Raw genomic sequence first — 14,049 nt, forward strand, 5'->3', positions numbered from 1 at the left:
AGCAAGTTTGCCTTTGCTTGTGTATCTTAAATTCTTGGTACCTCCATTTCTCTATGGAGCCCACCTCCCAGGGTTAAGGAATAAAGGATAATTGGTCCAGTTCTGCAAGGCTCTTGGTGTACACAGTAAGCCCTACCTCTCCGAGCATGAGGCTGTGTCCCCGTGCTCAACCTCCCGGCAAGCAACATTGTATCGCAATTTGTGGCTACTTTCTCTTCATGGCATTCCCAGACAGAAATGAGCTGCACCAGAGTTCCCACGAGGGGGCACTATGGTTCACTTTGTGTTATGAGAACAGATGTTTGAATTTCTCACCTCTTCCACTCAAAATTGAGGGACTCTAAATTGGCCACCCAAACCTTATGCAGATTCCCCCTGATGAGATGCAAGAAGTGGCCAGAAAATCCCAGGGCGTCTCTGTTATAAGAAACTATGCAGCTGGTCCATGCATTGAGAGCTTCACAGCTCCTATTAGTCGTGGACTGTGATAACTGGTGAGGTCAGTCCTAGGGACAGCCAGGCACAGCCTCCTGTCAGTCCCCTCAGCCCTTACCTTGACCAGCTTCCTTTATGAATGACCACCAGCCCTGGCCGTCGACACCCAGGACCAGAAGGCTGACGAGGAGTCAATTGAAAGCTTCATCCTGCTGCAGTCAAGCAAACAACAAAGGATGATGCGTCTGGTTTACAGCAGCAGTATTTGCACAATCTTGCATTCAGAAAATGAACCTCACTCAACTTTATACAGAAACACACCTGTGTGGGCACACAGGTAGGATTTCAGATTTTTTTTTCTTTTTTTTAAGAACCGGGGATTGAACTCAGACCCTTGTGCTTGCCAGGGAAGCACTTATTCTCTGAGCCATCTCCCTGGCCCCCAGATAGGATTTTACAGAGTGGAAATTTCCATTCTCCTTTACCTCATTAGATTGCAGAGAGCAAGAGATCACAAGGTGGACTATTGGTATAAATCACTTTTAATTTAACCCCCGCCCCCTTGACACTCCTGTAAAGGAAGCTTTCAGTGAGGCCTTTGGAGATTCTGTGACTGCTGTTACTTTCAGAAATATGAGTTGAGATTTAAAGAAATCAGTAAATATCTGTAAAGCTATAGCTTGCTAAATTCACACAGGAGCACACCAAAAATCTACCCTAAAGAGTATTCACATACTCTTTGTATGAATGAGTGGTATGTGAAGAGTGGTAAGTTCCACTCTTCAGAAGAGCAGGGCAGGAAGGGCATAGAAGTGGGTGCAGCCCGAGGGCGCTGCTGCAGGGAGAGCCCCTCCAAAGGTACGCGTTGGAAGCTTCCACGGCTCACCTTGGGCTGTGTGATCTGCTGAGGTCAGGTGAAGCTACCTGCCCGTGCTGACTGCTGGGCAGCTGAGACTGGCGCTCTATAGACCGGCGCTCTGCTCCTGAAGCCGACCTGTCTTCGCTCTTGCATAATCCCTCTGGCCAGGACTCAGCACCCAAAGCTGCAGGGGTTTTGCCCCAACACAATCTGATTTTCCCAGATTGTGCAATCTGGCAACTTTCAGACCTAGAGCAGGTTCAGATTTTCTGCCCATTTCCAGTCTTATTCCTGATTGGAAAAGGTTTTCTCTCCCTACACAATATTTTTCTCCACTTTGCAGGAAAGAGTAATCAATATTGAGGAAAGAGGTTTGATTGCATAAAGCAATGTGACAATGCTGCGTAAGTAAGCTGGTTGAGCTAACTAACTCCACAGAGAGGAGGCAGTTAGAAGGGGTGCAGGTTGTGAGGGAAACATGGAGCTGTAATTGGCTAATTAGGCCACATTAATGAATCCAGAGACTAAATTAGCTCATCAGAAGGAAGATGGGATCGTAGGCTCGAGTAGATAGAAAGACAGAAAACTCAGAAAAATAAAGCTTTCAGTGTGCATGTGGATAGACCCAGGTCAGAGAACCTGGGCAAAGTATTCTCCACACCAAAGTGGATTATGGACCATCAGGTTACTGGTTCATTCTTCCATCTTCCCCGCAATGGAAGAATGAATCCCCAAAGACAAGGAGTTTAAGAGTAGAAAAGTTCAATTGAGTGAAAGCTCCTGAGAGACAGGAGGGTCCCTGAATCAGGTTGCCACCAAGGCCCGTTGGCAGGGGTAAGATACATAGCAAAGTCACAGTGTGTGTACAATCTGGGCCAAACTACAACCACCCTATAGATTGCAAGCATGGGTGTTTAGCTAATGTCGATCCGGTAGTGGAAACGAGGCAAATAGCAATGGTTCAAGGAAACAGCAAAGGCATTTTGGGAGCAGATTGGTCTAGGTGCTCCAGGTACCCGCCTGGGATACCGATGCCTCTTTGGACCTGGATCTCCTGGGCCAGGCGATAGCAGCACCGTCTCAGTGCCTCAGGTAGCCGTCTTCCCTGGGCGTTGTGTCTTGGTCTTGAGGCCTGGCCTTCAACGCATGGAGCTCCAGCCACACTCACAGGTGCATCTCCTCTTCTGCACACTCTCGCGGGCCTACTCCTGGCTGACTGCCTCCTAATTTCTACCTCACTTAACTGCCTATGATGGAATGGTGTGTGTACCACAAGGCGGAAGTGATGAGGGAGGACAGCAGACCTGGTCCTTCTCGCAGTGGGGCCTGCACTACAGCTGGGGATCTCTGTGTGCTTAGCAGGACGATGGTTGCATGGAGTTTATTTCAAGCATCAGTTACAAGCCTCCTTTGTTTATTTTATCCCTCTTATTTGAGGGCACAGAAGGGCCTGTCATCTGGCTAGTGCATGTGGGACCGGAGTGTTGTTTTTACAAAGGTAGCTGGATGTCTAAGCCTGAACTGTAACCAGCACTGTAACGTAGGATTCCAAACTTCCCCCTACTGAGCACATACCAACACCCCCTTCCTGTCCTTGTCACAAGGAGATGGCACGATATGCTGATGCCAGCCCCCCAAGGCCAGGAGCCTGGTTTGTTTTCCACAAGAAAGAAGAGCATGAGGTAAAAATGTTGGGAAATAGAAAGCAAATAGGGAACTCTGCATAGTCCCTGCACCCCCCTCTGATCCTTCCCCTCCTGTAAACCTGACCCTGGCCCTCCAGGAAACCAGGGATGGTGAATTGAGTCCCCGGGGCCCCTCCATCCCCTTGGAGCCAGCTTTGAACAAATGATTTTTCATTTTTACTCAAATACGTGATTTTTTTCCTTTGATTTGACTGGCAGGGAGCAGAGGAATCTGGGCATATGAGACTAAGCTGCACATAACGGTATTCTGTCACCTTCTTCTATTCCTTAGTGACTATTCTGTGCTGGAAACTTATTCCCCAGTTTTCACTCATTCAGTCCATTTTGTGATTTAGCAAGAACATTAGCAAAAGAAAATAAAATTTTTAAATATCAGGAGAAATTCTTTCCGGGAACTTTATAAGCGTTGAACTATGTTTTCTTCTTTACTGTGTTCTGCCTTCAGGGAGAGACGGATGGTTCTGTGCAGTGCTGTGCTTAAAACAATCAGCAGTAACGGCTGTCGCTATTTTTCCTGTTTTTCCAAATTAAGGAAGATATCAGAGTTTTCAGACCTTCTGGGGGTTCCCCAGTGTCCCCATAAAAGGCCTTGTGTCCTGGGTACATAAGGTAGGCCCTGCAGGGGCTGATTACACTAGCTTAAATTCTAACAGTGGCACCTCCTTTTACTATACACAGCTCCGCTAGGTAGAATTATATGGGCGGTTATCAGTGCTAGGCCACTGAGGGAGTTAGCATAGAGGATGAGAACACAGCACAGCTGTGGCTAGTGGTGCATGTGTAGGAGGCCAGGCCTCAAGATGTAGATAGAATGACCAGGCTTTGGTGCCTCGCTTGGACCTCAGGTAATCATCATCTACTCGTAAAGTCTAGATAGCCATCAGTAATCGCAGTGGGTGACTAAGACTTCCCAGTCCATGCCTTCTAAAAGAAGGGCTTTGTTCTTTCCATAGATATTTGTGACTGTCAGACTCCACTGGGGAAGGCCTGGGAGATAGCTCAGTAGAATAAGTTCTTCCTTGGCAAGCACAGGGGCCTGAGTTCAATCCCCAGTTCAAAAAAAAAAAAAAATGCAGAGACTCCACTGGGGCCTGATTCTCCCAGCACCCAACTTGTTTGTCAGCAGCAACATTGTTCTTGCCAACCACCAGGCCCAGGCTCTGGGCTGCCCTTGGCAAACACAGGATGTCATAATGCAGAAGAGGTAGAGCACAGAGTCTTCCAGACACCAGGACATCTGAAAACATCTACACATTTCACCAGACACCCCGAGGACTTTGCCCACTGAGGCACCAGACATTTAGTGAGCTTTTTTTGTGGTATAGTGTGTCAGTATCTAATTCAGTGTGGCCTTGAATCACTGTGTAGCCCAGCATGGCCTCCAATTTGAGATGATCCTTCTACCTCAGCCTCCTGAGTGCTGGGATCACATGTATATGCCACAACTCACAGTCTTTATTGAATTTTTGACCACTGGTGTTTACTAAGATCCTCCCACTGTGACTTCTTTTAAGCCACATAAAGAAGCCCACTTATCTTTGTTTCCTAAAGGTGGTCTTTTGCCCTATGGTTGCCTGCTCCTTGGCATGACAGATCTCATGGCATTTGCCTTTCTACAAGCCTGGTGGTCTCTGCTGCTCTCTGCCTCACCCTGGCTGTTCCTTACTGTGGCATCACCCATTTCCCCACTGGATAAATACTACCTAAGCAGCTGTACTTTGAATCTTATTGGCTGGTTACAGTTTTGACCCACATTGTACTGACCTTGTGACTTTGCTCTCTAAAACTTCCTTTCAGAAGTGGGCTCACGGGCAGCCCACTTGTAGGTCCCCTTCCACCTCTCAGGAACTCAAATCTCTCATTTGAGTTTTCCCTCCTCTTACCCTCCATTGTTCCTTACCATTCTTTCTTCAATCTTGGATAACACAAATTCAATGTAGTGACATCTAGCAAGTTGAGACATACATATTGTTTCCTCATATCACTACTACTTCCCAAGCATAGTGGGTTTGGATAATAGATTAGTGACTATTCTGACAGTCACAGATGACCAGGTTGCCGCAGAGGCCAACAAAAATTGTCCCCCTTACAACTAATGTCAGTGGAGGAAGACAACACTAAGGCTTAATTCCATTAAAAAATAAAAAATAAAGAAGAATTAAATGTTCATGGATACTATGTATAAAAGGGCATCTGAGGGGCTGGGCATAAAGCTAAAGGTTTGAGCTCTTTTGTCCACAGAACTATGAGCAATTAAATAAATGGATAAAAACAGAAGTGCATCTGAGACCTAAGCTCCAGTGTTGACAGCAGCTGGGAGGAACTATGGACAGCTCCCCAAATATAAACTAAGGCCAGTGTAGAATTGCCTTGAGGACTGACCAGCACTGACGTGCCTCGCATTCATGATGAAGACAGGGAAAGCTCTAAATTTCAGTTCTTCCAAGTTAACCCAGAAAAATGGATAACGATCTTATACTTTCCAGAGACAGAAAGAGAAATTGTAATCTTATTACCAAAGCACCATTACTAACACAATAATAAGTATAATTATCAATTGCAATTGTAATTTTTAAGCTGGAAATATAGCTCAGCAGCACAAATGCCTGCTTGGAAAGCCCAAGGTCCTGAGTTTCATTCTTGGTACCAAAAAAGAATTTTTAAAAAGAAAGAATTGCCGTTTTTAAAATTAGCAATTAATATTATAGAGATATATCAACCTTCTTTAAAGTCTGATTGTCTTTCTTTTTTATTGTCTTTCAAGATTCCTTTCTTTTTTACATTTCTCATTAAACTTTGTTTTAATGAGTCTTAAAATTCTGTGACAGATTTTTGGTCAAGTTCTTTCCATTAAAAGTATCGATTTTAAAAACTAATTACTTAAAAACTGCCACACACACACACACACACACACACACACACTCACACACACACACACTCAAAGTGGTCCACAAGACATTCTCCTTTCTTTCTGAAGGTTTTATGATGCATTGTTGTCGTTAACCAGTCTTTCACTATTAAACTTAAATGGCCAATTCAGAGAAACAGTTTTGAGACCGGTCTTCAACCAGTGATTAAGACTGGGGTGGCAGGAGTTAGAGTAATATACACTTAGTCTTCTGAGCTTTCGGGGCAGACTTGGTGACCTTGCCAGCTCCAGCAGCCTTCTTGTCCACGGCTCTGATGGCACCCACAACAACTGTCTGTCTCATATCGTGAACAGAGAAATGACCCAGAGGTGGGTGGTCAGAGAGGCTGACCACCCCCTGCCCTGCCAAATGAGTACCCTTGCCTGCTTTCTTGGCATCTTTATTTCTTTTATCCCACTTCAAAGCATTTGTGGACACCCTTTAAGGCTTTAATTTATGTGCTACTGAAAATAGTGCATTTTTTAAAAAAGGAAAATAACTTCTTTATGATCTAAACTAGGGAATGGATGTCTAAGCTGACAGCTACTTCTTAATATTATCTTTGTGCCACCAAAGACTTAAGCAGGGTTCACGTCATCATCGCATCCACAGGTAGTTTTATTAATAACTAGACAAGTGAAAATACGAACATGGGACATGCATTACAAACTTAGCCTTTTAAAGAATTTCTTAAATTAGAAATTTCAGGTACATGAAGAGATATTAACCATCAGTGATAAGCAAGCACAGCCCACCTTTCCTGGTTGCTGTAAATCAGATCCATTTGTTTGAAAAAACTGGTCCATGTTAGGCTGAAATGTTGAGTCTTAATCCAAAACAATGTCCTCTTCTAAGTTATCTTTCACAACAGAAGAACAGTTGTTGAGAACTATGGAGCCTCAATTCCAGAAAGGCTCCACTCCCATTCCCTTCATCCAGTTTGCTGAGGGAAACTAAAAGAAAAAAATCATAGATAGATAGATAGATAGATAGATCATATATCATATTATATATATAATTTTAATCAAAAGTTTAATTTCAATTGCCCAATAATTACATACATTCAAGGAATATGATGCACAGACACTGTAGAATAATTATATGATGCTAATCAATGTACTCATCACCACCCGTACCTGTTTTTTTGTTTTGTTTTTTTGTTTTGGTTTTGCAATGACCACTTGAAACCTATCTTTTCAGAAATTTTGAAATATGCAGTATGGACTTAACAAACAAAGAAAGTCTGTCCTTTGTGACAACATAAGTGAATCTGACAGATATTTGCTCAGTAAAAGAAACTTGGCTCAGAAATACAAGCGCAGCGATCTAGGTTCGATCCCCAGTACTGCACGCCCTGCCTGCCCCGTGCCAAACTGGCCATCATAACTGGGCATGGTGGTGCATGTCTATAACCCATGCTGGGGTGGCTGAGACAGGAGGATCACTGTGAGTTTGAGTCGTGCTTAGCAAGACCCTGTACCAAATAAATAAATAAAACAAAGAAGGAAGACTAATGCTGCATAGTCACACAATCTGTGAAGTCTAAAAAAGCCAAAATTCAGGAAGTAGAAAGTTCAGTGGCAGACATCAGGGGGCAGAATGGGGAGAGTGGGGCAGGAAGGTAGAGACCCTGATAAAGCATTCAGTATCAGATGACACCAGTACTTTTCTAAGCCCTTTGCATAGCATGGTGACCCCAGTTAATAATAGTGCATTAGATTATTTCAAAGAGCCCACAAACACACTGGCATGAAGCTCACAGCGATCCTCCTGCCTCAGACTCTCAATTCCTGGGATTGCAGTCTTGCGCCACCACCTCAGCAACAAAATAGATCCAGTGATTCTTAGCGCATGAACATGTTCACTGATGAAAACTTAAAAAACACAAAACCACTAAAGACAGAAAATATAAATGTAACATTAATTTCATCAGCCAAAATTGGGGGAAGGGGTGAAGAGATCTATTATAGAAGCTTTGGCCTCAAGTTATTTTCTTAAATGTGGCACAGACATAGGAACCCATACACAAGCACAACACAACTCAATACCTAACACCTGTCATATCTGGGGTGTGGACAGAGCTGAGGATCAAATCTGTGAACTTCCAGGGAACTACGCCCTTTGCATAACATGGTGACCCCAGTTAATAATAATGCTTTCTTTATTTAACAATTTAGTGTGAAAAAGTTTCCTTTGATTACCTTTAGCTACCCCTAGGGGGAAGATCAATGGGCTGAAGTGTCTAAAGGGCTCTTTCTGGAGGGTACTAAGTCCAGCCCTGCACACAAGTACACAAAGGTCGGTCGCACACAGTACACCACTTCCCAGGGCAGATCATGCGGGACAAGGCCACTGGGCCCAGCCTAGAGTTACTGTAAATGCCCCAGGGCTTCTGGAAAGGCCCTTTCAGGACATAGTACTTTGGGTCGTTGACTGGAATCTACCAGATGCAAATTTGTGAGTAAACAATCCATACTGTTTTCTAATGGGGTCCGGGTTTTCCTTCTCATAATTAGAGATTGTGAAACATGAACTGGAAAATAGAGGCTGGCAAGAGGGCTCTTTTTTGCACCAATATTTGCAAAGCAGGCTGCTGCGTGATCCTTGTTCCTTCTGGCATAGGGCCTCCCAACCTGCTAGATGTCAGATGCACCAAGGTCATCTTCCCCTTAAATTGAAGAAAGAATTCTGAGGAACAATGGAGGGTATCAGTAGGAAATATTACATTGAAAGTGAAAGATTTTAGCTATCAAGTGACAGGAGATGTGCAGAGAGCTCATTCTGGTCCTCTTCTAGGTCTGGAAAGCTTATATTTGTAATCCCATGGAAAAGTTATTGGAAGCCCATCAAATTAATTCCAATCTACCACTGACAGTGCAACCCACTGCAATAATAATGATGCTAAATCATATTTACAGTTATGGGGAGCCAGGGAGCCCTAAGTCCAGCCAAGGTGATGGCTGTCTGGAACAAAGGCCTCGACCCAGGGCCGAACCCAGGTTTTATTCAATCAAGAAGGAGGAGTGGTTTGAGGATGAATGACAGAAAATAGCAGGAAGTAGGCAAGTGCAGTGAGTGGGGCTAGGGAGGAGGCTTGTATTTTCCCCTGCAAAATGCAGAGAAGGATGTGCAGAGAGTAATCTGCATTACACAACTGAGATAATGCCTAAGGTTTTGGAGTCCACTGCTTCAGCTCTGATGCATAATCTTTCAAGCCCAGGAAGTCATAGCCTCTATCTGGAGGCTGGATCCCACGTGGAGTGCTGGCTCTTCATCCTGTCTCGACCCGGTTCATATTAAAGAGCAGCAGGTGAGGGGTATCAGGGAAATGTGCGTGCCATCTTCAAAGACTACCACCAGCACCTGGCTAGACTGACACGTGTTGCTTAAAGCCAATGGAAGGGATATTGAGAGATCCTAGCCAGCTCTGTGCATATCAATACATGGAAATAGGGACGGCACGGCCAGAATGGAGACAGCTGCTCTTCCCTGAGGTGGCACCCACAGTTCCTGCTTCTGTGCTTTGAAGATGTTGCAGCAGGCTGTCATGGCTGCGTCGCCTCTAGTTGTTGCTGGCTTGAGAATCGTCCATGACACACTTTAATGAGCAGGATTATAAGCAAGAGAATGAGTACACCAATTCCAACATAAAACCCAAGTGAGATGTGCAAATGAATTCAAGTCTTTTGTGTGTTTTTTAAATAGCATCAGCAAACTTAGCCCAATCTTTAACTGAATATCAAATGTGGCTGTCTGTAGAGACACTGACAGCAATTTTCTCTGAAGATTGTATCCACAGTAATATTTTATTGATTGATTGATTGATTTAGATTTATCATTTTTTATTTTAATGAGTAAGAAAGAGAAATGAGACAGTTTCAAAACATGTTAGTAGGACAGTTACAATAATTAATACATTGCATACTGTTGTCTCCGTGGTAGTTATTCAGAATACAATATGCAGACATGATATCTTGTCTAAACACTATTAGTGCAAATCTTTCTTCTCACTGAAGCAAGTGAAAGTAGCTGTATATCTATCCTAACTATTTTACATACACATATTTTTTTTTCAATACAAAATGGTCCTTCATTTATATTCCCCTTTTTTGTTTTGTTTTGTCAGAGATGCAAGTTCCATTGCCATTCAAATATTGTAGGTGCGTGAATTCAGCAAAATAACCCAATATAGTCCAATGTTCCATAATAGTAGTGGGATATCAGCAGAACTGGCAATGTCAGAAGTTGTTGACTTGAGACTTTTACAGCTCAGCATATTACTATGGCTTTATTTTTTATACCTAGTGATTATGCTTTTCTGCTGGATGATTAGGACCAAGATAAAGCAAGACCTATATAACTAAAAATGTAACTTTTGTATCTGACAAGGTCAATTAAATCCTCTAAGGATTTACTCTGAAACCATGTACAGGATTTGAAGATCCTTTGACAGTGTCAGCCATCTGGATGAGTCACGGCCATTGCGTGGCCAATTTGCTCTCTGTGAAAGCCTGAGAGAATGTTTTCTCACAGTAATATTTTAGATTACTTCTTGTATATGTTATTTTATCACTTCCCACAGATACAGGTTTTTATCATATCCTAGTGGGGTGATATAAAGGCGAGTCATTTTATAGTGACATTTTATGACATTTTATAACTTGTGGTAATTGTAAATTTTTAAATTGATCTCCCATCCAAAGAACAGAATTTTCTATAATGCTGTCTTGGGTTTTTAACTTTGTATTAATAGTTCGCTGAATTTTCCTGCTGTCACCAGAAATTCTTGTCCAATTGTCTACAAAGTGAGCAGTTAATCCTGAATGAGCTAACATCACAGAGCCAATAAATGCTGACTATGAAAAGCACCAAGGAAATTATCCCTGCTATAATTAATCCAAGCTTCCTCTTGGTCCAGTTGATAAATCTTTTAGTTAATGCCTCTACCAAGAAAGAATGAAGTGAATGACACCATGGCTCTGTTAGATTGACTGAAGCCAAACTGCAGCCATCCTGCCCATGATCACCACTGTGGAGTCATTAGAAGGATGTTCAGGCATGATACAATGAGTACAATTCATACATGACAAAGTATTTGGTTGCCACTCTATCTGTTTAATAGTACCTGAGGACCATAAGAACATACATTTACCTTTTTAAAAATTTATGTATTTGGAACAGGGTCTCACTACACAGCTCAGCCTCATAGTGATCCTTCTATTTTCAGCCTCTCTAGCACTGTGGTTACAAGTATGTGCCACCACTGCTTGCACTCGGTCATGGGCTCAGCACTCCCCAGGGGTGGGATCGGCACAGCATGAGGGACCGGGAATCAAGCCCTGGTCCCTGTGCTTGCCAAAGCAAGGGCTTTAGTTTGCTGAGCTACCTCACCAGCCTATACTTTTATATATCTATGTCCTTGTCATACTACTTTGACTTTTCCTCTGACTAGCAGCTGCAGTTATCCAGGCTTTAGCAGTCCACCATGAAAAGATACTGCTAGATTCAAGAAACTATGTTGTATGGACCCAGTTTACTCATTGATAATGAGCCTGAAGATAGGAGGATTGAGGTCTCTACCTGCCCATGTATCTTTGGGCAAGGTCTCTGAGGTCATGATATAGTCAGGGTAGCTCAAAAAGGAATTCTCATGCCAGTCTTGGTCCTTTTCTAGAAGGAATCCTCTGGGGGAGCCAATCCACAAGGTAATAATTAAAGTTACACATAGCCCGTCCATGGTACGGATCCATGCAAGTCTGCCAAGGGCCTAAATAACCTTCCCCAAAATGAGGGGCATAAGCTTCTGGAATACAGGTAGGAATGGTAGGTTAAAAGTCTCTTACAAGATTAACACTCAAGGGAGTAGAATTTAGGGTTAATAAGACAAATTGTGCTTTAGAGAGTTGTACTTTCCACATCTGATCCACAGCTGATATGCACAGGCTAGCATCTTGTTGTAGATGGGCTACACACAAAGGAAGATACACAAAATGAAATGTAACATTAATCTTAGTCTGTTTTGTAAATGCATTAAAATTCATGGGTGTCATATCCGACCAACCCCAGGCCCTGCGAGTGTGGGAGAGAGCTTCTGCTCTGTCCTGCGCCAGCACGCCGCTCCAGACCCAGGCCCCCCACATGAGAGAGTCACTTCCCCGAGTTCTCCAGACCTCCCCTGCCCAGCCAGACCCAGCACAGCCCGCCCTCTGAGTGAGAACTTCCGCCTGCGCCTTGGGCCCTCCATATCCGACCAACCCCAGGCCCTGTGAGTATGGGAAAGAGCTTCTGCTCTGTCCTGCGCCAGCCAGCCTCTCCAGGCCCAGGCCCGCTGCGTGAGAGAGTCACTTCCCTGCGTTCTCCAGACTACCCCCGCCTGACCAGACTCAGCGCAGCTTGCCATCTGAGTAAGAACTGCTGCTGCGCTCTTGGAAGTCCTGCAGACCCACCAAAACACAACACTGGTGAGTGTGTGGGAGAGCTTCTGGGCTCTCTCACCCTGCATCTCATACCCCTCCAGACCCAGCCCAGATCTAGCATACAGGCTTGAGGTAAAACCCTGCAGCTAAAGTCCCCGCAGTGAGAGACTAGGGTCAAATCCACACAGCTAATCCAGGAACAGATCATCTTACCAGAGGTGCACAGCAAGCCCACCTCTAAGGGCAACAACAGTAAGGAGCTGAGCACAGTAACCTAACCCAAGCCTGGCACAACTGTGTGAACAGAACTTGGTATATCAGTACCTGAATTTCATTAAGTGATAACATAATTGCACCAAAGCTCTACACCAAAGGCCACAGGTCAGTGTTAAACGAAATGATAAAGACAAGGAGCAAAATGCAATCTCAGGTCTCAAGCCCACCCATAACAAGTGCAGAGGACACTAGCTCAGCTGAAATAAATGAACAAATAGCATCGGAAGTAAATAAACAAGAGCAGAAAGATATAGAGGAACTCAGAGCAGAATCAATTTCTGGAATTAAAAAAAAAGAAAACTCTGAATTTATAGCAGCTGAATTTAAGAATCAAATGCAGAAACATATGGAGGAAACACAATGCCCAACCAGAACAAATGCAGTGCACACTAGCGTAGATGAAATACATGAATTAATAGCGTCAGAAGTAAATAAGCAACTACAGAAAGGTTTAAAGGAACTCAAAACAGAATTAGTGTCTGAAATGAAAAAAGAAAATTCTAAACCCATAGCACCTGAACTAAAGAATCAAATACAGAAACATAAACAAGAAACCCAATCTGTTAAAAACTCTGCAGTAGGTGTCGGAGCTGCTGCCGCTGAGTCCGGATCTAAGAAGCGTGCACCCCGACACCCGCGCCACATGCATTCCCGGGTCCTTGTGGTTCTAAGTCCAAGATGGCCAGTCTCAAGGATCAGCTGATTGTGAATTTCCTTAAGGAGGAACAGGTGCCCCAGAATAAGATCACGGTTGTCGGGGTTGGTGCTGTGGGCATGGCCTGTGCCATCAGTATCTTAGTGAAGGACTTGGCAGATGAACTTACTCTTGTTGATGTCCTGGAAGACAAAGTGAAAGGAGAGATGATGGATCTCCAGCACAGCAGCCTTTTCCTCAGGACACCAAAAATTGTCTCTGGCAAAGACTATAATGTAACCGCCAACTCCAAGCTGGTTATCATCACCGCTGGAGCCCGGCAGCAGGAAGGAGAGAGCCGTCTTAATTTGGTGCAGCGCAATGTCAACATCTTCAAGTTCATCATTCCTAATGTTGTGAAGTACAGTCCCAACTGCAAGTTGCTTGTTGTGTCCAACCCAGTGGACATCTTGACCTATGTGGCTTGGAAGATAAGCGGCTTTCCTAAGAACCATGTTATCAGCAGTGGTTGCAACCTGGATTCAGCCCAGTTCCGATACCTGATGGGGGAAAGGCTGGGCATGCACCCACTGAGCTGCCACGGGGGGATCCTTGGGGAGCACGGAGACTCCAGTGTCCCTGGGTGGAGTGGTGTGAATGTTGCTGGTGTCGCCCTGAAGAATCTGCACCCTGAGTTAGGAACCGATGGGGATAAGGAGCACTGGAAGGAGGTTCACAAACAGGTGGTTGACAGCGCTTATGAAGTGATCAAACTGAAAGGCTACACATCCTGGGCCATTGGACTGTCGGTGGC

General features: G+C 44.2%; 1 protein-coding gene across 1 annotated transcript in view; it reads left to right on the top strand.

The window, feature by feature from the left end:
• Positions 1-13,188: 13,188 nt before the first annotated feature.
• The window catches only part of Ldha (lactate dehydrogenase A), an 8,036-nt gene continuing 7,175 nt past the window's right edge, over positions 13,189-14,049 (top strand). Inside the window, exon 1 of the mRNA XM_023719332.1 lies at positions 13,189-14,044. Coding sequence (XP_023575100.1) covers positions 13,280-14,044 — 765 coding nt within the window. The 5' untranslated portion in view covers positions 13,189-13,279. The remainder of the gene's footprint in view (positions 14,045-14,049) is intronic.

The sequence above is a fragment of the Octodon degus genome, unplaced genomic scaffold, assembly GCF_000260255.1.
Source record: "Octodon degus isolate 3935 unplaced genomic scaffold, OctDeg1.0 scaffold00067, whole genome shotgun sequence".
NCBI lineage: Eukaryota > Metazoa > Chordata > Mammalia > Rodentia > Octodontidae > Octodon > Octodon degus.